Source organism: Vidua macroura, unplaced genomic scaffold (assembly GCF_024509145.1).
Source record: "Vidua macroura isolate BioBank_ID:100142 unplaced genomic scaffold, ASM2450914v1 whyUn_scaffold_212, whole genome shotgun sequence".
Taxonomy (NCBI): Eukaryota; Metazoa; Chordata; class Aves; order Passeriformes; family Viduidae; genus Vidua; species Vidua macroura.
This window is the reverse complement of record NW_026530587.1, coordinates 16478-37341: the sequence shown is the minus strand read 5'-3', so window position 1 is coordinate 37341 and position 20864 is coordinate 16478. Positions and strand designations below refer to the sequence as shown.

Sequence of the window (20864 nt, the reverse complement as noted above, 5' to 3'; positions counted from 1 at the left end):
TTGGGGATTTCAGGTAAATTCCACTGCCCAGGTGTGAATTTTGGGGGATTTTCAGGTAAATTTAGGGGGATTTCAGTTGAATTTTTGGGGATTTCAGGTAAATTTTTGGAGATTTCAGGTGAATTTTGGGGATTTCCGGTAAATTTTGGGGATTTCAGGTGAATTTTTGGGGATTTCAGGTGAATTTCGAGGATTTCAGGTAAATTTGTATGCCCAGGTGTGAATTTTGGGGGATTTTCAGGTGAATTTTTGGGGACTTCAGGTGAATTTTGGGGGTTTCAGGTAAATTTTGGGGATTTCAGGTGAATTTTTGGGGATTTCAGGTAAATTTTTGGAGATTTCAGGTGAATTTTGGGGATTTCAGGTAAATTTTGGGGATTTCAGGTAAATTTTTGGGGATTTTCAGGTGAATTTTGGGGATTTCAGGTAAATTTTGGGGGTTTCAGGTAAATTTTTGGGGATTTCAGGTAAATTTTGGGGATTTCAGTTGAATTTTTGGGGATTTCAGGTAAATTCCACTGCCCAGGTGTGAATTTTGGGGGATTTCAGGTGAATTTTGGGGATTTCAGGTGAATTTTTGGGGGTTTCAGGTGAATTTTGGGGTTTTCAGGTGAATTTTGGGGATTTCAGGTGAATTTTTGGGGGTTTCAGGTGAAATTTTGGGGGGTTTCCGGTGAATTTTGGGGATTTCAGGTGAATTTTTTGGGGGGCATTTCAGGTAAATTTCCCTGCCCAGGTGTGAACTTTCCCTGCCCAGGTGACCCCACCCCCGTGCCCAGGTGTGTCCCAGGTGTGCCCAGATGTGCCCAGGTGCGCCCAGGTGTGTCCCAGGTGTGTCCCAGGTGCGCCCAGGTGTCCCAGGTGAGTTCCCAGGTGCGCCCAGGTGTGCCCAGGTGTGTCCCAGGTGCGCCCAGGTGCTCTCCAGGTGTGCACAGGTGCGCCCAGGTGCGCCCAGGTGTTGCCCAGGTGTGCCCAGGTGTGCCAAGGTGTGCCCAGGTGTTCTCCAGGTGCTCTCCAGGTGTGTCACAGGTGTGCCCAGGTGCGCCCAGGTGTGCCCAGGTGTTCCCCAGGTGTGTCCCAGGTGTGCCCAGGTGTGCCAAGGTGCTCTCCAGGTGCGCCCAGGTGTGTCCCAGGTGTGCCCAGGTGTTCCCCAGGTGTTCCCCAGGTGTGCCCAGGTGTGCCCAGGTGTGCCAAGGTGCTCTCCAGGTGCGCCCAGGTGTGTCCCAGGTGTGTCCCAGGTGCGCCCAGGTGTGCCCCGGTGTGGCCAGGTGTTCCCAGGTGCTCTCCAGGTGCGCCCAGGTGTGCCCCGGTGTGGCCAGGTGTGCCTCCCTTACCCAGGTAAGCATCTCTGGCATCCTCAGCGTTGCCCAGGTGCTCTCCAGGTGTGCCCAGGTGCTGCCCAGGTGTGCCCAGGTGCTCTCCAGGTGTGCCCAGGTGCTCTCCAGGTGTGCCCAGGTGCTCTCCAGGTGTGCCCAGGGGTGCTCCAGGTGTGCCCAGGTGCTCTCCAGGTGTGCCCAGGTGCTGCCCAGGTGTGCCCAGGTGCTCTCCAGGTGTGCCCAGGTGTTCTCCAGGTGTGCCCAGGTGCTGCCCAGGTGTGCCCAGGTGCTCTCCAGGTGTGCCCAGGTGCTGCCCAGGTGTGCCCAGGTGCGCTCCGGAGCCGTTGAGGAAGGTGCGCGCCCCTCCCCCGTAGGCGAAGGCGCCCCCGGCCCAACCGAAGGCACCGACGGCGCCCAGGACAGGCCCGGCCTGCCGGACACAGCGGTCAGCGGTCACTCAGCGGTCAGTGGTCACTCAGGGGTCACTCAGGGGTCACTCAGGGGTCAGTGGTCACTCAGGGGTCACTCAGGGGTCACTCAGGGGTCACTCAGTGGTCACTCAGGGGTCAGTGGTCACTCAGGGGTCACTCAGGGGTCACTCAGCAGTCACTCAGGGGTCACTCAGGGGTCACTCAGCGGTCACTCAGTGGTCACTCAGTGGTCACTCAGGGGTCAGCGGTCACTCAGGGGTCACTCAGGGGTCACTCAGCGGTCAGTGGTCATTCAGGGGTCAGTGGTCACTCAGGGGTCACTCAGGGGTCACTCAGCGGTCAGTGGTCATTCAGGGGTCAGTGGTCACTCAGCGGTCACTCAGTGGTCACTCAGTGGTCACTCAGTGGTCAGTTGTCACTGAGTGGTCAGCGGTCACTCAGGGGTCACTCGGGGTCACTCAGGGGTCACTCAGCGGTCAGTGGTCATTCAGGGGTCAGTGGTCACTCAGGGGTAACTCAGTGGTCACTCAGTGGTCAGTTGTCACTCAGTGGTCACTCACTGGTCACTGGTCACTCACTGGTCAGTGGTCACTCAGTGGTCACTCAGGGGTCAGTGGTCACTCAGTGGTCACTCAGGGGTCACTCAGCGGTCAGTGGTCACTCAGCGGTCACTCAGTGTTCAGTGGTCACTCAGGGGTCAGGGGTCACTCAGTGGTCACTCAGCGGTCAGTGGTCACTCAGTGGTCACTCAGCGGTCAGTGGTCACTCAGGGGTCACTCAGGGGTCAGTGGTCACTCAGGGGTCACTCAGCGGTCAGCGGTCACTCAGTGGTCACTCAGTGGTCACTCAGGGTCAGTGGTCACTCAGTGGTCAGTGGTCACTCAGGGGCAACTCAGTGGTCACTCAGTGGTCAGTGGTCACTCAGTGGTCACTCAGGGGTCAGTGGTCACTCAGTGGTCACTCAGTGGTCACTCAGGGTCACTCACTGGTCACTGGTCACTCAGTGGTCACTCAGGGTCAGTGGTCACTCAGTGGTCACTCAGTGGTCACTCAGTGGTCACTGGTCACTCACTGGTCAGTGGTCACTCAGGGGTCACTCAGTGGTCAGTGGTCACTCAGTGGTCACTCAGTGGTCAGTGGTCACTCAGCGGTCACTCAGGGTCAGTGGTCACTCAGTGGTCACTCAGTGGTCACTCAGTGGTCAGTGGTCACTCAGCGGTCACTCAGTGGTCACTCAGGGTCAGTGGTCACTCAGTGGTCACTCAGTGGTCACTCAGTGGTCACTGGTCACTCACTGGTCAGTGGTCACTCAGTGGTCACTCAGTGGTCACTCAGGGGTCAGTGGTCACTCAGGGGTCACTCAGGGTCAGTGGTCACTCAGGGGTCACTCAGTGGTCACTCAGTGGTCACTCAGTGGTCACTCAGTGGTCACTCACCGCGCTGACCGTTGCGCTGAACCCCTCCTGCGCCATCTCCAGCTGGAAGGAGCTGCTGTGGGCGGGGCTTGTGCCTGGGGGCGGGGCCAGGTGAGCGGGCACCGCCGAGGTGTGACCCCAGGTGTGCCCAGGTGTGCCCAAAATATCCCCAGGTACCCCCCAGGTGTGCCCAGGTGAGTTCCCAACCCTGCCCAGGTGTTCCCAGGTGCCCCCAGGTGTATCTCAGGTGTGCCCAGGTGCCCCCAGCTGCGCCCAGGTGTGCGCAGGTGCCCCCAGGTATCCCCCAGGTATCCCCCAGGTATCCCCCAGGTGCCCCCAGGTGCCCCCAGGTGCCCCCAGGTGTATCTCAGGTGTATCTCAGGTGTGTCCCAGGTGCCCCCAGGTGCCCCCAGGTGTGCGCAGGTGCCCCCAGGTGTGCCCAGGTGCGCCCAGGTGTGCCCAGGTGAGTTCCCAACCCTGCCCAGGTGCCCCCAGGTGCGCCCAGGTGTGCCCAGGTGTGCCCAGGTGTGCCCAGGTGCCCCCAGGTATCCCCCAGGTGTGCCCAGGTGCCCCCAGGTGTGCCCAGGTGTGCCCAGGTGTATCTCAGGTGTGCCCAGGTGCCCCCAGCTGTCCCCAGGTGTGCCCAGGTGAGTTCCCAACCCTGCCCAGCTGTGCCGAGGTGCCCCCAGGTATCCCCCAGGTGTGCCCAGGTGAGTTCCCAACCCTGCCCAGGTGTGCCCAGGTGTGCCCAGGTGTGCCCAGGTATCCCCCAGGTGTTCCCAGGTGCGCCCAGCTGTGCCCAGGTGCCCCCAGGTGTATCTCAGGTGCACCCAGGTGCCCCCAGGTGCCCCCAGGTGTGCCCAGGTGTATCTCAGGTGTGCCCAGGTGAGTTCCCAACCCTGCCCAGCTGTGCCCAGGTGTGCCCAGGTGTGCCCAGGTGCCCCCAGGTGTATCTCAGGTGTGCCCAGGCGTGCCCAGGTGTGACCCCAGGTGCGCCCAGCTGTGCCCAGGTGCCCCCAGGTGTGCCCAGGTGTGCCCAGGTGAGTTCCCAACCCTGCCCAGGTGCCCCCAGGTGTGCCCAGGTGCGCCCAGGTGTGCCCAGGTGTGCCCAGGTGCGCAGGTACCCTCGATGGCGAAGATCTTCTGGCGCAGCTGGCTCTGGATGCCGCTCAGCGCCTCGAAGTTGTCGACGCGGAACAGGTGGGCGGGGCCCGAGGAGATCACCTGCAGCTCCCGCTGCGCCTCCGGCCGCGCGAACGCGCTGCCCACCTGCCCAGGTGAGGGGGCGTGGACAGGTGAGGGGGAATGGACAGGTGAGGGGGCGTGGACAGTGAGGGGGCGTGGACAGGTGATGGGTGTGGACAGGTGAGGGGGAATGGATGGACAGGTGGGCATGGACAGATGAGGGGGCGTGGACAGGTGATGGGTGTGGACAGGTGAGGGGGAATGGACAGGTGAGGGGGAGTGGACAGGTGAGAGGGAATGGACAGGTGAGGGGGAGTGGACAGGTGAGGGGGCGTGGACAGGTGAGGGGGAATGGACAGGTGAGGGGGAATGGACAGGTGAGGGGGCATGGATGGATGGATGGACATTGATGGATGGACAGGTGGACAGGTGAGATAGAGATGGACAGGTGAGAGGGAATGGACAGGTGAGGGGGAGTGGACAGGTGAGGGGGAATGGACAGGTGAGGGGGAGTGGTCAGGTGAGCATGGAGATGGACAGGTGGGCACGGACAGGTGAGATGAAGATGGATGGATGGACATTGATGGATGGACAGGTGGACAGGTGGGACAGATGGACAGGTGAACATGTGGACAGATGGAGAGGTGGACAGATGGATGGACAGATGGCCGGACATGTGGACAGATGGACAGATGGACAGGTGGACAGACATGTGGACAGGTGGACAGATGGACAGGTGGACATGCGGACAGATGGCCGGACACGTGGACAGCTGGACAGCTGGACAGCAGGACATGTGGACAGATGGACAGATGGACAGGTGGACAGATGGCTGGAGAGGTGGACAGGTGGGACAGATGGACAGGTGGACATGTGGACAGATGGACAGGCGGACATGTGGACAGCTGGACAGCTGGACAGCTGGACAGATGGACAGGTGGACAGATGGACAGGTGGACAGATGGCCGGAGAGGTGGACAGGTGAACAGATGGACAGGTGGACAGATGGACAGATGGACAGGTGGACAGATGGACAGATGGCCGGACATGCGGACAGGTGGACAGCTGGACAGATGGACAGGTGGACAGGTGGACAGACAGGTGGACATGGTGGACAGGTGACAGCTGGACAGCTGGACAGATGGACAGACAGGTGGACAGGTGGGACAGGTGGACAGACAGGTGGCCAGGTGGGACAGGTGGACAGACAGGTGGCCAGGAGCGCCGGCCGGCCCCCAGGGCCCCGCTGACCGCCGGCTCACCCCGATGGCGTAGCGAGTGACCGCCATGGCTTCGGCCAGCGGCAGCACGTCCGGGTAGTCCAGGGGGTCGCCGAAGCGCTCGCCGTCGGTCACCACGATCAGGATGCGCCGCGCGCCGGCCCGAGCGCCGCGCCCGGCCACGAACATCTTCTGCCTGACGGTCAGCGCGGCCGGACACGGCCGGGGGAGCGGTCAGTGGTCAGCAGGGTCAGCAGTCAGCAGGGTCAGAGGTCAGCGGGGTCAGCGGTCAGCGGTCAGTGGTCAGCACGGCCAGATACGGCCGGGGGAGCAGTCAGTGGTGGCCAGATGTGGCCAGGGGAGTGGTCAGTGGTCAGCACGGCTGGACACGGCCGGGGGAGCGGTCAGTGGTGGCCAGATGTGGCCAGGGGAGTGGTCAGTGGTCAGCAGGGCTGGACACGGCCAGGGGAGTGGTCAGTGGTCAGCGCGGCCGGACACGGCCGGGGGAGCGGTCAGTGGTCAGCGCGGCCAGACACGGCCAGGGGAGCGGTCAGCAGGGGTTGGATGTGGCCAGGGGAGTGGTCAGTGGTCAGCGCGGCCGGACACGGCCGGGGGAGCGGTCAGTGGTGGCCAGATGTGGCCAAGGGAGTGGTCAGTGGTCAGCGCGGCCGGACACGGCCGGGGGAGCGGTCAGTGGTCAGCGCGGCCGGACACGGCCAGGGGAGCGGTCAGTGGTGGCCAGATGTGGCCAGGGGAGTGGTCAGTGGTCAGCAGGGCTGGACACGGCCAGGGGAGTGGTCAGTGGTCAGCGCGGCCGGACACGGCCGGGGGAGCGGTCAGTGGTCAGCGCGGCCAGACACGGCCAGGGGAGCGGTCAGCAGGGGTTGGATGTGGCCAGGGGAGTGGTCAGTGGTCAGCGCGGCCGGACACGGCCGGGGGAGCGGTCAGTGGTGGCCAGATGTGGCCAAGGGAGTGGTCAGTGGTCAGCGCGGCCGGACATGGCCGGGGGAGTGGTCAGCAGGGGTTGGATGTGGCCAGGGGAGTGGTCAGTGGTCACTGGGGCTGGACATGGCCAGGGAAATGGTCAGCACGGCCAGACACAGCCGGGGGAGCGGTCAGTGGTCAGCAGGGTCAGCAGTCAGCAGGGTCAGAGGTCAGCGGGGTCAGCGGTCAGCGGTCAGTGGTCAGTGGGGCTGGACATGGCCGGGGGAGTGGTCAGCAGGGGTTGGATGTGGCCAGGGGAGCGGTCAGTGGTCAGTGGTCAGTGGGGCTGGACATGGCTGGGGGAGCGGTCAGTGGGGCTGGACACGGCCGGGGGAATGGTCAGCGCGGCCAGACACAGCCAGGGGAGCGGTCAGTGGTCAGCGCGGCCGGACACGGCCGGGGGAGCGGTCAGTGGTCAGCGCAGCCAGACACGGCCGGGGGAGTGGTCAGTGGGGGTTGGATGTGGCCAGGGGAGCGGTCAGTGGTCAGCAGGGCTGGACACGGCCAGGGGAGTGGTCAGTGGTCAGTGGGGCTGGACACAGCCAGGGGAGTGGTCAGCAGGGGTTGGATGTGGCCAGGGGAGTGGTCAGTGGTCAGTGGGGCCAGACACGGCCGGGGGAGCGGTCAGTGTCAGCGGGGGTTGGACATGGCCAGGGGAGTGGTCAGTGGGGTCAGTGGTCAGTGGGGTCAGCGGTCAGCAGGGTCAATGGTCAGCAGGGTCAGCAGGGTCAGCGGTCAGCGGTCAGTGGTCAGCAGGGTCAGTGGTCAGTGGGGTCATCGGGGTCAGCAGGGTCAGCGGTCAGCGGTCAGTGGTCAGCAGGGTCAGTGGTCAGCGGGGTCAGCAGTCAGTGGTCAGCGGGGTCAGCGGTCAGCGGTCAGCGGGGTCAGCGGTCAGCGGGGTCAGCGGTCAGCGGTCAGCGGGGTCAGCGGTCAGCGGGGTCAGCGGTCAGCAGGGTCAGCAGTCAGCGGTCAGTGGTCAGCGGGGTCAGCGGTCAGCGGTCAGTGGTCAGCAGGGTCAGCGGTCAACGGTCAGCAGGGTCAGCGGTCAGTGGTCAGCAGGGTCAGTGGTCAGCAGGGTCAGCGGTCAACGGTCACTCACAGGACGCTCTGGATGGCCGTGGCCGTGTAGGTGGCGCCGGTGAGCTGCCGGACGTTCCGCAGGAGCCGCGCGGGGTCCGGAAACTTCCGGAAGGTCTTGAAGTCAAAGTGGTCTTGGATGGTGTGGGAGAACTGGGTGAGGGAGAACTGGACAGATGGACAATGAGTGACCACCGGAATGGCCGCTCCAGACCGCCCCCGATGACCAACGGCTGCTGGCGGTCAGTGCGCAAGGTCAACGGGATGAATGACCCAAGATGACCAATGGGTGGTCAACGGTCAGTGTCCATGGACATGAGTGACCCAAGGTGACCACTGGGTGGTCAATGGTCAGTGTCCATGGAGCCGATGACCCAAGATGACCACTGGGTGGTCAGTGGTCAGTGTCCATGGAGCCGATGTCCCAAGATGACCACTGGTCATTGGGTGGTCAGCGGTCAGTGTCCATGGACATGAATGACCCAAGATGACCAATGGTCATTGGGTGGTCACTGGTCAGTGTCCATGGACATGAATGACCCAAGATGACCACTGGGTGGTCAACGGTCAATGTCCATGGCGCCGATGACCCAAGATGACCACTGGGTGGTCAACGGTCAGTATCCATGGACATGAATGACCCAAGATGACCACTGGGTGGTCAATGGTCAATGTCCATGGAGCCGATGACCCAAGATGACCACTGGGTGGTCAGTGGTCAATGTCCATGGATATGAATGACCCAAGATGACCAAATGACCACCGGGTGGTCACCGCTCAACCTCAATGACCACCAACGCTCATTGAGGGTTCACCACTCAATGTCCATGGAGCCGATGACCACAGATGACCACTGGGTGGTCAACGGTCAGTGTCCATGGTGCCGATGACCCAAGATGACCACTGGGTGGTCAACGGTCAGTGTCCATGGACATGAATGACCCAAGATGACCACTGGGTGGTCACCACTCAATGTCCATGGCGCCGATGACCCAAGATGACCACTGGGTGGTCAACGGTCAGTGTCCATGGACATGAATGACCCAAGATGACCACTGGGTGGTCAACGGTCAATGTCCATGGCGCCGATGACCCAAGATGACCAAATGACCACCGGGTGGTCACCGCTCAAGCTCAATGACCACCAATGGTCATTGAGTGGTCACCACTCAATGTCCATGGAGCCGATGACCACCCAATGACCACTGGGTGGTCACCACTCAATGTCCATGGACATGAATGACCCAAGATGACCACTGGGTGGTCAACGGTCAATGTCCATGGTGCCGATGACCCAAGATGACCACTGGGTGGTCACCACTCAATGTCCATGGCGCCGATGACCCAAGATGACCAATGGGTGGTCAACGGTCAATGTCCATGGACACAAATGACCCAAGATGACCAATGGGTGGTCAACGGTCAATGTCCATCGTGCCGATGACCCAAGATGACCAATGAGTGGTCAGTGGTCAATGTCCATGGCGCCGATGACCCAAGATGACCACTGGGTGGTCAGTGGTCAGTATCCATGGACATGAATGACCCAAGATGACCAATGGATGGTCAACGGTCAATGTCCATGGACACAAATGACCCAAGATGACCAATGGGTGGTCACCGGTCAATGTCCATGGCGCCGATGACCCAAGATGACCAATGGGTGGTCAACGGTCAATGTCCATGGACACAAATGACCCAAGATGACCATTGGGTGGTCAACGGTCAATGTCCATGGCGCCGATGACCCAAGATGACCAAATGACCACCGCGAGCTCGCCGCTCCGTCCCACCGCCCCTTGACCGCTGACCACCGGGGTGGGGGGGGGTGTGTCCCTCACCTGGGCCAGGTGAGCGCTCACCTGCGCGTCGTCGTCCCGGAAGCGCCGCATCACCTCGGCGATGAAGGTCTTCATGGTCTGGAAGTCGTGCTGGGCGATGCTGCCCGAGCCGTCCATCAGGAAGGCGATGTCCATCGAGGGCTTCGGACACGCTGCGGACGGAGTGACCGCGGCCCCCGAGTGACCGCGGCCCCCGAGTGACCGCGGCCAGGCCGGACGGGAGGGACGCGAGGGGGTTTTTTGGGGTGGGGCGAGAGAAAGCTCGGTTTTGGGGAGAAAGGTCCAGAAAAAAGCGATTTTTGGGGTTCTACCATCTCCAGGTCAACAAAAATGTGGATTTTGGGTAAAAAAAAACAATTTTTGGGGTTCTACCACCTTGATATCAATAAAAATGTTGATTTTGGGGTGGAACCTCCAAAAAAAGCAATTTTCAGGGTTCTACCTTCTCCATATCAACGAAAACATGGATTTTGGGTGAAAAAAACAATTTTTGGGGTTCTACCTCACCCAGAACAACGAGAACGTTGATTTTGGGTGAAAAAAAACCCAATTTTTGGGGTTCTACCTTCTCCATATCAACGAAAACGTGGATGTTGGGTGAAAAAACCCAATTTTTGGGGTTCTACCCTCGTCCAGATCAGCAAAAATGTGGATTTTGGGTAAAAAAAAGCAAATTTTGGGGTTCTACCACCTAGATATCAATAAAAATGTTGATTTTGGGGTGGAACCTCCAAAAAAAGCAATTTTCGGGGTTCTACCTTCTCCATATCAACGAAAACATGGATTTTGGGTGAAAAAAAACAATTTTTGGGGTTCTACCTCACCCAGAACAATGAGAACGTTGATTTTGGGTGAAAAAAAACCCAATTTTTGGGGTTCTACCTCACTCAGAACAATGAAAACGTTGATTTTGGGTGAAAAAAAACAATTTTGGGGTTCTACCTCCTCGATGTCGCACACAAAGCCAAGATGACCACTGGGTGGTCAGTGGTCAGTGTCCATGGAGATGAATGACCCAAGATGACCACTGGGTGGTCAGTGGTCAGTGTCCATGGAGATGAATGACCCAAGATGACCACTGGGTGGTCAACGGTCAATGTCCATGGAGATGAATGACCCAAGATGACCACTGGGTGGTCAGTGGTCAGTGTCCATGGACATGAATGACCGCAGATGACCATTGGGTGGTCAGTGGTCAATGTCCATGGACATGAATGACCACAGATGACCACTGGGTGGTCACCACTCAATGCCCATGGACATGAATGACCACAGATGACCACTGGGTGGTCACCACTCAATGCCCATGGACATGAATGACCACAGATGACCACTGGGTGGTCAACGGTCAGTGTCCATGGACATGAATGACCCAAGATGACCACTGGGTGGTCACCACTCAATGTCCATGGGGCCGATGACCACAGATGACCACTGGGTGGTCAACGGTCAATGTCCATGGACATGAATGACCCAAGATGACCACTGGGTGGTCAATGGTCAATGTCCATGGGGCCGATGACCCAAGATGACCACTGGGTGGTCAACGGTCAGTGTCCATGGACATGAGTGACCACAGATGACCATTGGGTGGTCAGTGGTCAGTGTCCATGGACATGAATGACCGCAGATGACCACTGGGTGGTCAACGGTCAGTGTCCATGGACATGAATGACCCAAGATGACCATTGGGTGGTCAGTGGTCAGTGTCCATGGACATGAATGACCGCAGATGACCAATGGGTGGTCACCACTCAATGCCCATGGACATGAATGACCACAGATGACCACTGGGTGGTCAGTGGTCAGTGTCCATGGACACGAATGACCACAGATGACCACTGGTCATCCCCTACCTGGGAAGGCGGCCGGGAGGCTCCGGACCGGCCGGAGCGCGGTGTCCAGCTGGACGCAGAAGCCGTTGAGGTGGACGTTGACCCCGCACACCTGGGGGACGATGGGGGCCGCACACCTGGACGAGGAAATTTCGGGGTCCCCGGCCCCGATTCCGCCTCAGAAACGGCGATTTTGGGCAAAACGCCACCGGAACGAAAATCTGGGGTTCCACCTCCACCAAAAAACCCAAATTTTGGGGTGGAACCTCCAAAAAAACCCAAATTTTGGGTTGAAACCTCCTAAAAAGCCCCAAAGAACCCCAAATTTTGGGGTGGAACCTCCAAAAAACCGAAATTTTGGGCTGAAGCTTGCCAAAAACCCAAATTTTGTGGTGGAACCTCCTAAAAAGTCGAATTTTGGGGTGAAACCTCCTAAAAACCCAAATTTCGGGGTGCCCGGCCCCGATTCCGCCTCAGAAACGGCGATTTTGGGCAAAACGCCGCCGGAACGAAAATCTGGGGTTCCACCTCCACCAAAAAACCCAAATTTTGGGGTGGAACCTCCAAAAAACACAAATTTTGTGGTGGAACATCCAAAAACCCCAAATTTTTGGGTGGAACCTCCAAAAAACCCAAATTTTTGGGTGGAACCTCCAAAAAACCCAAATTTTGGGGTAAAACCTCCTAAAAACCCAAATTTCGGGGTGGAACCTCCGAAAAACGGAAATTTTGTGGTGGAACCGCCCAAAAACCCAAATTTTGGGGTGGAACCTCCGAAAAACCCAAATTTTGGGGCAAAACCTCCCAAAAAACCCAAATTTTGGGGTAACACCCCCTAAAACCCCAAATTTTGGGGTGGAACCTCCTAAAACCCCAAATTTGGGGTGGAACTGCCCAAAAACCCCAAATTTTGGGGAGAAAATCCCCAAAAACCCCCGAATTTTGGGATGAAACATCCCAAAACCCCCAAATTTTTTTGGAGGAACCTCTGAAAAGCCCGAATTTTGGGGCAAAACCTCCCAAAAACCCAAATTTTGGGGCAAAACCTCCCCAAAAACCCAAATTTTGGGGCAAAACCTCCTAAACAATCCAAAAATCCTCAAATTTTGGGATGGAACCTCCCAACAAAACCAAATTTTAGGACAAAACCTCCCAAAAACCCCCAAATTTTGGGGCAAAATCTCCCAAAAAATCCAAATTTTGGGACAAAACCTCCCCAAAACCCCCAAATTTTGGGGATAAAATTCCCAAAAATCCCGAATTTCGGGGGTCTCACCAGCGCCGAGTCCTCTCCGGCCGCCAGCGCCAGCCCCAGCGCGGAGGAGACGGCTCCGGGGGGCCCTGGGGAATTTGGGGAGGGGTCTCACCTGGGGGTCCCGAATTTGGGGAGGGGTCTCACCTGGGAATCCCAAATTTGGGGAGGGGTCTCACCTGGGAATCCCAAATTTGGGGAGGGGTCTCACCTGGGAATCCCAAATTTGGGGAGGGGTCTCACCTGGGAATCCCGAATTTGGGGAGGGGTCTCACCTGGGAATCCCAAATTTGGGGAGGGGTCTCACCTGGGAATCCCCCCGGGAATTTGGGGAGGGGTCTCACCTTTCCCGCGGAATTTGGGGAGGGGTCTCACCTGTCCCGCGGAATTTGGGGAGGGGTCTCATTGGGGGGTCCCGAATTTGGGGGAGGGGACTCACCTGGGGGAATCTCATATTTGGGGAAGGGTCTCACCTGGGGGTGTCCCAAATTTGGGGAGGGGTCTCACCTGTGGGGGGGTTCCCCGGAATTTGGGGAGGGGTCTCACCTGGGGATCCCGAATTTGGGGAGGGGTCTCACCTGTGCTTCCTAAATTTGGGGAAGGGTCTCACCTGGGGGAATCTCATATTTGGGGAGGGGTCTCATTGGGGGATCCCAAATTTGGGGAGGGGTCTCACCTGGGGGTCCCAATTTGGGGAGGGGTCTCACCTGGGGATCCCAAATTTGGGGCGGGGGTCTCACCTGGGATCCCAAATTTTGGGAGGGGTCTCACCTGTCCCCTGGAATTTGGGGAGGGGTCTCACCTGTGGGGATCCCAATTTTGGAGAGGGGTCTCACCTGTGGGGAGGTTCCCCGGAATTTGGGGAGGGGTCTCACCTGGGGATCCCGAATTTGGGGAGGGGTCTCACCTGGGAATCCCCCCGGATTTGGGGAGGGGTCTCACCTGGGGATCCCAAATTTGGGGAGGGGTCTCACCTGGGGGAATCCCACATTTGGGGAGGGGTCTCACCTGGGGGAATCCCGAATTTGGGGAGGGGTCTCATTGGGGGATCCCAAATTTGGGGAGGGGTCTCACCTGTGCTTCCTAAATTTGGGGAGGGGTCTCACCTGGGGGTCCCGAATTTGGGGAGGGGTCTCACCTGGGGGTCCCAAATTTGGGGAGGGGTCTCACCTGTGCTTCCTAAATTTGGGGAAGGGTCTCACCTGGGGGAATCCCGAATTTGGGGAGGGGTCTCACCTGGGAATCCCAAATTTGGGGAGGGGTCTCACCTGGGGGAATCCCGAATTTGGGGAGGGGTCTCACCTGTCCCCCCGAATTTGGGGAGGGGTCTCACCTGGGAATCCCCCCGGGAATTTGGGGAGGGGTCTCACCTGGCGCCCGCAGCTCCCGGCACGTTCCCGAGCCGAAGGCGCAGCCGAAGGCGGCTCCGGAGCCGTTCCCGGCCGGGGGGCTCCAACCAAGAGCCTGGCGGGAATTCCGGGAAATTTGGGAATTTTGGGAAAAGTTTGGGAAAATTTGGGGAAATTTGGGAAAATTTGGGGAAAAATTGGAGATTTTTGGGGAAAATTTGGGGGAATTTGGGGGAAATTTGGGGATTTTTGGGGGGGATTAGGGGGACTTTGGGGAAAATTCGGGGATTTTGGGGGAAAATTTGGGGGAATTTGGGGGAATTTGGGGGAAATTTGGGGATTTTTGGGGGGGATTAGGGGGACTTTGGGGGAAAATTCGGGGATTTTGGGGGAAAATTTGGGGGAATTTGGGGGAATTTGGGGGTGGGGTTTGGGATTTTTGGGGAAAATTTGGGGGAATTTGGGAGAATTTTTGGGAAATTTGGGGGAATTTGGGGAAAAATTGGGGAAATTTGGGAGATTTTGGGGGGAATTTGGGGGATTTTGGGGAAATTTGGGGAAATTTGGGGATTTTGGGGAAAATTTGAGGTAATTTTGGGGCAATTTCGGGGTGATTTTGGGTTTTTTGGGAGCATTTTTGGGGTGATTTTGGGGTTTTTTTTGGGAGCATTTTCGGGGTGATTTTGGGGTGATTTTGGGGTGTTTTTAGGGTGATTTTGGGGATAATTTTGGGGTAATTTCGGGGTGTTTTGGGAGCATTTTTGGGGTGATTTTGGGGATAAATTTAGGATAATTTCGGGGTGATTTTGTGGTGATTTTAGACCATTTTTGGGGATAATTTTGGGGTAATTTCGGGGTTTTGGGGTGATTTTGGGGGATAAATTTAGGATAATTTCGAGGTGATTTCGGGGTGTTTTTGGGGTGATTTCGGGGTGATTTGGGGGATAATTTTGGGGTTACTTTTGGATAATTTCGGGGTAATTTCGGGGTGATTTTGGGGTTACTTTTGGATAATTTCGGGGTAATTTCGGGGTGTCTTTGGAGCATTTTTGGGGTGATTTGGGGGATAAATTTAGGAGAATTTCGGGGTGATTTTGGGGATAATTTCGGGGTAATTTCGGGGTGATTTCGGGGATAATTTCGGGGTTATTTTTTGATAATTTTGGGGTAATTTCGGGGTGTTTTGGGAGCATTTTTGGGGTGATTTTGGGGATAAATTTAGAATAATTTCGGGGTGATTTTGGGATGATTTGGGGGTGATTTTGGGTTGATTTTGGGTTGATTTTGGGGTGATTTTGGGGTGATTTTGGGGTTTTTTTTTGGGAGCATTTTCGGGGTGATTTCGGGGTGATTTCGGGGTAATTTTGGGGTAATTTCGGGGTTTTTGGGGAGCATTTTTGGGGTGATTTTGGGGATAAATTTAGGATAATTTCGGGGTGATTTCGGGGTGATTTTGGGATAATTTCGGGGTTATTTTTGGATAATTTTGGGGTAATTTCGGGGTGTTTTTGGAGCATTTTTGGGGTGATTTTGGGGATAATTTCGGGGTAATTTCGGGGTTTTTTGGGAACATTTTCGCGGTAATTTCGGGTTTTTTTGGGACCATTTTCCGGGTGATTTTGGGGTGTTTTTGGGGTGTTTTCGGGGTGTTTTTGGGGTGATTTTGGGGTGATTTTGGGGGTGATTTCGGGGTGATTTTGGGGATAATTTCGGGGTAATTTCGGGGTTTTTTGGGGAACATTTTCGGGGTAATTTCGGGTTTTTTTGGGAACATTTTCCGGGTGGTTTTGGGGTGTTTTCGGGGTGTTTTTGGGGTGGTTTGGGGTGATTTCGGGGTTCCCAGTTTTACCATCCGCCGGCTCCGCTCCAAACTGGGCCACGCTGGCGCCGAAGCCGCTGCCGGGGGTCCCCGGGAACACCTGGGGGGTCTCCAGGTCCAGCCCCCAGGTGAGCAGGGCTGGGGGGGGGGCGGGGTCACACCTGGACGGGCCCACACCTGGCCAGGTGTCCACCCCCATGTCCGAGTGGCCAGTTGTCCACCCCAGTGTCCATTTGTCCACCCCCATGTCCGAGTGTCCATTTGTCCACTCAATGTCCGAGTGTCCACCCAATGTCCGAGTGTCCACCCCCATGTCCGAGTGTCCACCCCATGTCCGAGTGTCCACCCCAATGTCCATTTGTCCACCCCAATGTCCGAGTGTCCACCCCATGTCCATTTGTCCACACCAATGTCCATTTGTCCACCCCAGTGTCCATTTGTCCACCCCCATGTCCGAGTGGCCAGTTGTCCACTCAATGTCCATTTGTCCACCCCAATGTCCATTTGTCCACCCCCATGTCCGAGTGGCCAGTTGTCCACCCCAGTGTCCATTTGTCCACCTCATGTCTATTTGTCCACCCCAATGTCCATTTGTCCACCCCCATGTCCGAGTGTCCATTTGACCACCCCAATGTCCATTTGTCCACTCCAATGTCCGAGTGTCCACCCCAATGTCCATTTGTCCACCCCAATGTCCATTTGTCCACCCCCATGTCCGAGTGTCCATTTGACCACCCCAATGTCCATTTGTCCACCCCATGTCCATTTGTCCACCCCATGTCCGAGTGTCCACCCCAGTGTCCATTTGTCCACCCCAATGTCCGAGTGTCCACCCCGTGTCCATTTGTCCACCCCCATGTCCATTTGTCCACCTCAATGTCCATTTGTCCACCCCAATGTCCATTTGTACAACCCAATGTCCAGTTGTCCACCCCAATGTCCATTTGTCCACCCCAATGTCCGAGTGTCCACTCATTGTCCGAGTGTCCGAGTGTCCACTCGGGTGTGCCCAGGTGTCCCCAGCTGTGCCCAGGTGTGTCCAGCCCCAATGTCCAGGGGGGTCACCAATGTCCACTCCGCCCCAATGTCCGAGTGTCCACCCAATGTCCGAGTGTCCACTCATTGTCCGAGTGTCCACTCGGGTGTGCCCAGGTGTGCCCAGTCCCAATGTCCAGGGGGGTCCCCAATGTCCCGCTGTCCACTCCGCCCCAATGTCCGAGTGTCCGAGTGCCCAGGTGTCCCCAGCTGTGTCCAGGTGTGTCCACTCCCAATGTCCAGAGGGGTCCCCAATGTCCACTCCACCCCGATGTCTGAGTGTCCACCCGATGTCCGAGTGTCCACTCATTGTCCGAGTGTCCAGGTGTGCCCAGGTGTGCCCAGGTGCCCCCAGCCCCAATGTCCGAGGGGGTTCCCAATGTCCAGGGGGGCTCCCAACCCCCAATGTCCGAGTGTCCACTCATTGTCCGAATGTCCGAGTGTCCGAGTGTCCGAGTGTCCACCCAGGTGTGCCCAGGTGTGCCCAGCTGTGCCCAGGTGTGCCCAGGTGTGCCCAGGTGTGTCCACTCCCAATGTCCAGGGGGGTCCCCAATGTCCAGGGGGGTCCCCAATGTCCACTCCACCCCAATGTCCGAGTGTCCACTCAATGTCCGAGTGTCCACTCATTGTCCGAGTGTCCAGCTGTGCCCAGGTGTGCCCAGGTGTGCCCAGCCCCAATGTCCGAGGGGGTTCCCAATGTCCAGGGGGGCTCCCAACCCCCAATGTCCGAGTGTCCACTCATTGCCCGAATGTCCGAGTGTCCGAGTGTCCGAGTGTCCACCCAGGTGTGCCCAGGTGTCCCCACCTGTCCAGGTGTGTCCAGTCCCAATGTCCAGGGGGGTCCCCAATGTCCACTCCGCCCCAATGTCCGAGTGTCCACCCAATGTCCGAGTGTCCACTCATTGTCCGAGTGTCCAGCTGTGCCCAGGTGTGCCCAGGTGTGCCCAGGTGTGCCCAGGTGTGTCCAGCCCCAATGTCCAGGGGGGTCCCCAACCCCCAATGTCCGAGTGTCCACTCATTGTCCGAGTGTCTGAGTGTCCACTCAGGTGTGCCCAGGTGTGCCCAGGTGTGCCAAGGTGTGCCCAGGTGTGCCCAGGTGTGCCAAGGTGTGCCCAGGTGTGCCCAGGTGTGCCAAGGTGTGCCCAGGTGTGCCAAGGTGTGCCCAGGTGTGCCCAGGTGTGCCCACTCCCAATGTCCGAGGGGGTTCCCAATGTCCAGGGGGGCTCCCAACCCCCAATGTCCGAGTGTCCACTCATTGTCCGAGTGTCCGAGTGTCCACCCAGGTGTGCCCAGGTGTGCCCAGCTGTGCCCAGGTGTGCCCAGGTGTGCCCAGGTGTGCCCAGGTGTGTCCACTCCCAATGTCCAGGGGGGTCCCCAATGTCCAGGGGGGTCCCCAATGTCCACTCCACCCCAATGTCCGAGTGTCCACCCAATGTCCGAATGTCCACTCATTGTCCGAGTGTCCGAGTGTCCACTCGGGTGTGCCCAGGTGTGCCCAGGTGTGCCCAGGTGCCCCCACCTGTGCCCAGCAGCGCCAGCAGCTCCCGCGGCGCCATCGCGGCTCCTCCGCGCCCCGAAAAAGCGGAACCGGGGGGGGGTGGGGGAGGGGCAGGAAGGGGTGGGGGAGGGGCGGGGAAGGGGGGGTGGGGGAGGGGCATTTTGGGGTGAAAAAACCCGGAAAAATTAAAAAAAAAAAAAATTAGTTAAAAAGAATTAATTAATTTTAAAAAAAAAGGGGGCGGGGAAAAAAAAATTGGGGAGGGGGGTGGGGGAGGGGCAGGAAGGTGGGGGAGGGGCGGGGAAGGGGGGGGTGGGGGAGGGGCATTTTGGGGTGAAAAAACCCGGAAAAATTAAAAAATAAAATTGATTAATTAATTAAAAAAATTTAATTAATTTAAGAAAAAGGGGGCGGGGAAAAAAAATTGGGGAGGGGGGTGGGGGAGGGGCAGGAAGGGGGGGAGGGGAGGGGAAGGGGGGGTGGGGGAGGGGCGAGGCAATTTGGGGTGAAAAAACCCGGAAAATTTTTTAAAAAATTAATTAATTAATTAAAAATTAAATTAATTAATTAATTTAAAAAAAAATTGGGGAGGGGGGTGGGGGAGGGGCAGGAAGGGGTGGGGGAGGGGCAGAAAGGTGGGGGAGGGGAGGGACATTTTGGGGTGAAAAACCCGGAAAAATTAAAAAAAAAATTAAATTAATTAATTAAAAATGAAATTAATTAATTTTAAAAAAAGGGGGCGGGGAAAAAAAAATTGGGGAGGGGCGGGTGGGGGAGGGGCGGGGTGAGAAAATTTTTGGGGGAAAAAAAACCCCGGAAAAATTAAAAAAAAAAAAAAAATTAATTAATTTAAAATAAAATTAATTAATTAAAAATAAAATTAATTCATTAAAAAAAAAGGGGGGGAGGGAAAAATAAATTGGGGAGGGGCGGGTGGGAAATTTTGGGGTGAAAAAAACCCCAAAAATTAAAATAAAAAAGGGGGCGTGGCCTAAGAAAAGCGGGGGGTGGGGGAGGGGCGGGTGGGGAATTTTGGGGTGAAAAAAACCCAAAAAAATAATTTAAAAAATTAAAATAAAAGGGGGCGTGGCCTAAGAAAAGCGGGGGGTGGGGGAGGGGCGGGTGGGGAATTTTGGGGTGAAAAAAACCCAAAAAAATAATTTAAAAAATTAAAATAAAAGGGGGCGTGGCCTAAGAAAAGCGGGGGGTGGGGGAGGGGCGGGTGGGGAAATTTTGGGGTGAAAAAAACCCCAAAAAATTAAAATAAAAAAGGGGGCGTGGCCTAAGAAAAGCGGGGGGTGGGGGAGGGGCGGGTGGGGAAATTTTGGGGGGGAAAAAAACAAAAAAATTAATTTAAAAAAATTAAAATAAAAAGGGGGCGTGGCCGGGAAAAAAGCGGGGGGTGGGGGAGGGGCGGGAAGGGGAAATTTTGGGGTGAAAAAAAAAACAAAAAATAATTTAAAAAATTAAAATAAAAAGGGGGCGTGGCCGGGAAAAAAGCGGGGGGTGGGGGAGGGGCAGGAAGGTGGGGGAGGGGCGGGAAGGGGGGATGGGGGAGGGGCGGGGAGGGAAATTTTGGGGTGAAAAAAAACAAAAAAAAAAATTTAAAAAATTAAAATAAAAAGGGGGCGTGGCCTAAGAAAAGCGGGGGGTGGGGGAGGGGTGCGGGGTGGGGGAGGGGAAGCTCGGGGGTCACGTGGGGTCCCGCCCCTCCCCCCCCCCCCCTCGCGGGGGGGGGCGGTGACGTCACGGGCGCGAGGAGAGGAAGGAGCCGCTTCCGGCCGGGGGGGGAGGGGAAGGGGAAGGGGAAGGGGGTGGGGGATGGGGCCCGTCCGTGCGTCCGTCCGTCCCCCGCGTCCGTCTGTCCACTCCCCGTGTCCGTCTGTCCGTGCGTCCGTCCCCCGTGTCCGTCTGTCCGTGCGTCCGTCCCCCTGCGTCCGTCTGTCCACTCCCCGTGTCCATCTGTCCGTCCGTCCATCCCCCGTGTCCGTCCGTCCATCCCCCGTGTCCGTCCGTCCATCTGTCTGTCTGTCCGTCCGTCCATCCCCCGTGTCCGTCCGTCCATCCCCCGTGTCCGTCTGTCCATTCTTTGTGTCCGTCTGTCCGTCCGTCCATCCCCCGTGTCCATCTGTCCATCTGTCTGTCCATTCCCGTCCATCCCCCGTGTCCATCTCTCCGTCCATCCCCCGTGTCCGTCTGTCCGTTCCTCGTGTCCGTCCGTCCATCCCCTGTGTCCATCTGTCCATTCTTTGTGTCCGTCTGTCCGTCCGTCCATCCCCCGTGTCCATCTGTCCATCTGTCTGTCCATTCCCGTCCATCCCCCGTGTCCATCTCTCCGTCCATCCCCCGTGTCCGTCTGTCCGTTCCTCGTGTCCGTCCGTCCATCCCCTGTGTCCATCTGTCCATTCTTTGTGTCCGTCTGTCCGTCCGTCCATCCCCCGTGTCCATCTGTCCATCTGTCTGTCCATTCCCGTCCATCCCCCGTGTCCATCTCTCCGTCCATCCCCCGTGTCCGTCTGTCCGTTCCTCGTGTCCGTCCGTCCATCCCCTGTGTCCATCTGTCCATTCTTTGTGTCCGTCTGTCCGTCCGTCCATCCCCCGTGTCCG

The 20864-nt window shown here is 57.3% G+C and overlaps 1 protein-coding gene and 2 long non-coding RNA genes across 5 annotated transcripts; 2 read left to right on the top strand and 1 right to left on the bottom strand.

Annotated features, from left to right (window-relative positions):
• The first annotated feature begins 875 nt into the window (after nt 1–875).
• On the top strand, nt 876–1152 carry LOC128802914 (uncharacterized). The gene is made up of 3 exons (XR_008435603.1): nt 876–893; nt 926–996; nt 1134–1152. It is a non-coding gene; the product is annotated as an uncharacterized LOC128802914 (long non-coding RNA).
• Nucleotides 1153–1542: 390 nt separating this feature from the next.
• On the bottom strand, nt 1543–18337 carry LOC128802913 (integrin alpha-D-like; the record flags this gene model as incomplete). The annotated part of the gene is made up of 11 exons (XM_053969463.1): nt 18279–18337; nt 15755–15862; nt 13927–14020; nt 12581–12645; nt 11326–11481; nt 9491–9621; nt 7651–7796; nt 5610–5763; nt 4287–4431; nt 3184–3257; nt 1543–1746 (listed from the first exon to the last, which is right to left on the bottom strand). Coding segments are annotated over exons 1-11 (1314 nt in total), but the record flags the coding sequence as incomplete, so codon positions are not given.
• LOC128802916 (uncharacterized) lies at nt 1772–3131 on the top strand. 3 transcript variants are annotated; one of them, XR_008435604.1, is made up of 3 exons: nt 1772–1867; nt 2576–2897; nt 3083–3131. It is a non-coding gene; the product is annotated as an uncharacterized LOC128802916 (long non-coding RNA). The 3 variants fall into 3 exon arrangements; XR_008435606.1 differs by having other exon boundaries at nt 2576–2907; nt 3112–3129; XR_008435605.1 differs by lacking the exon at nt 3083–3131 and having other exon boundaries at nt 2576–2724; nt 2763–3009.
• Nucleotides 18338–20864: the final 2527 nt, after the last annotated feature.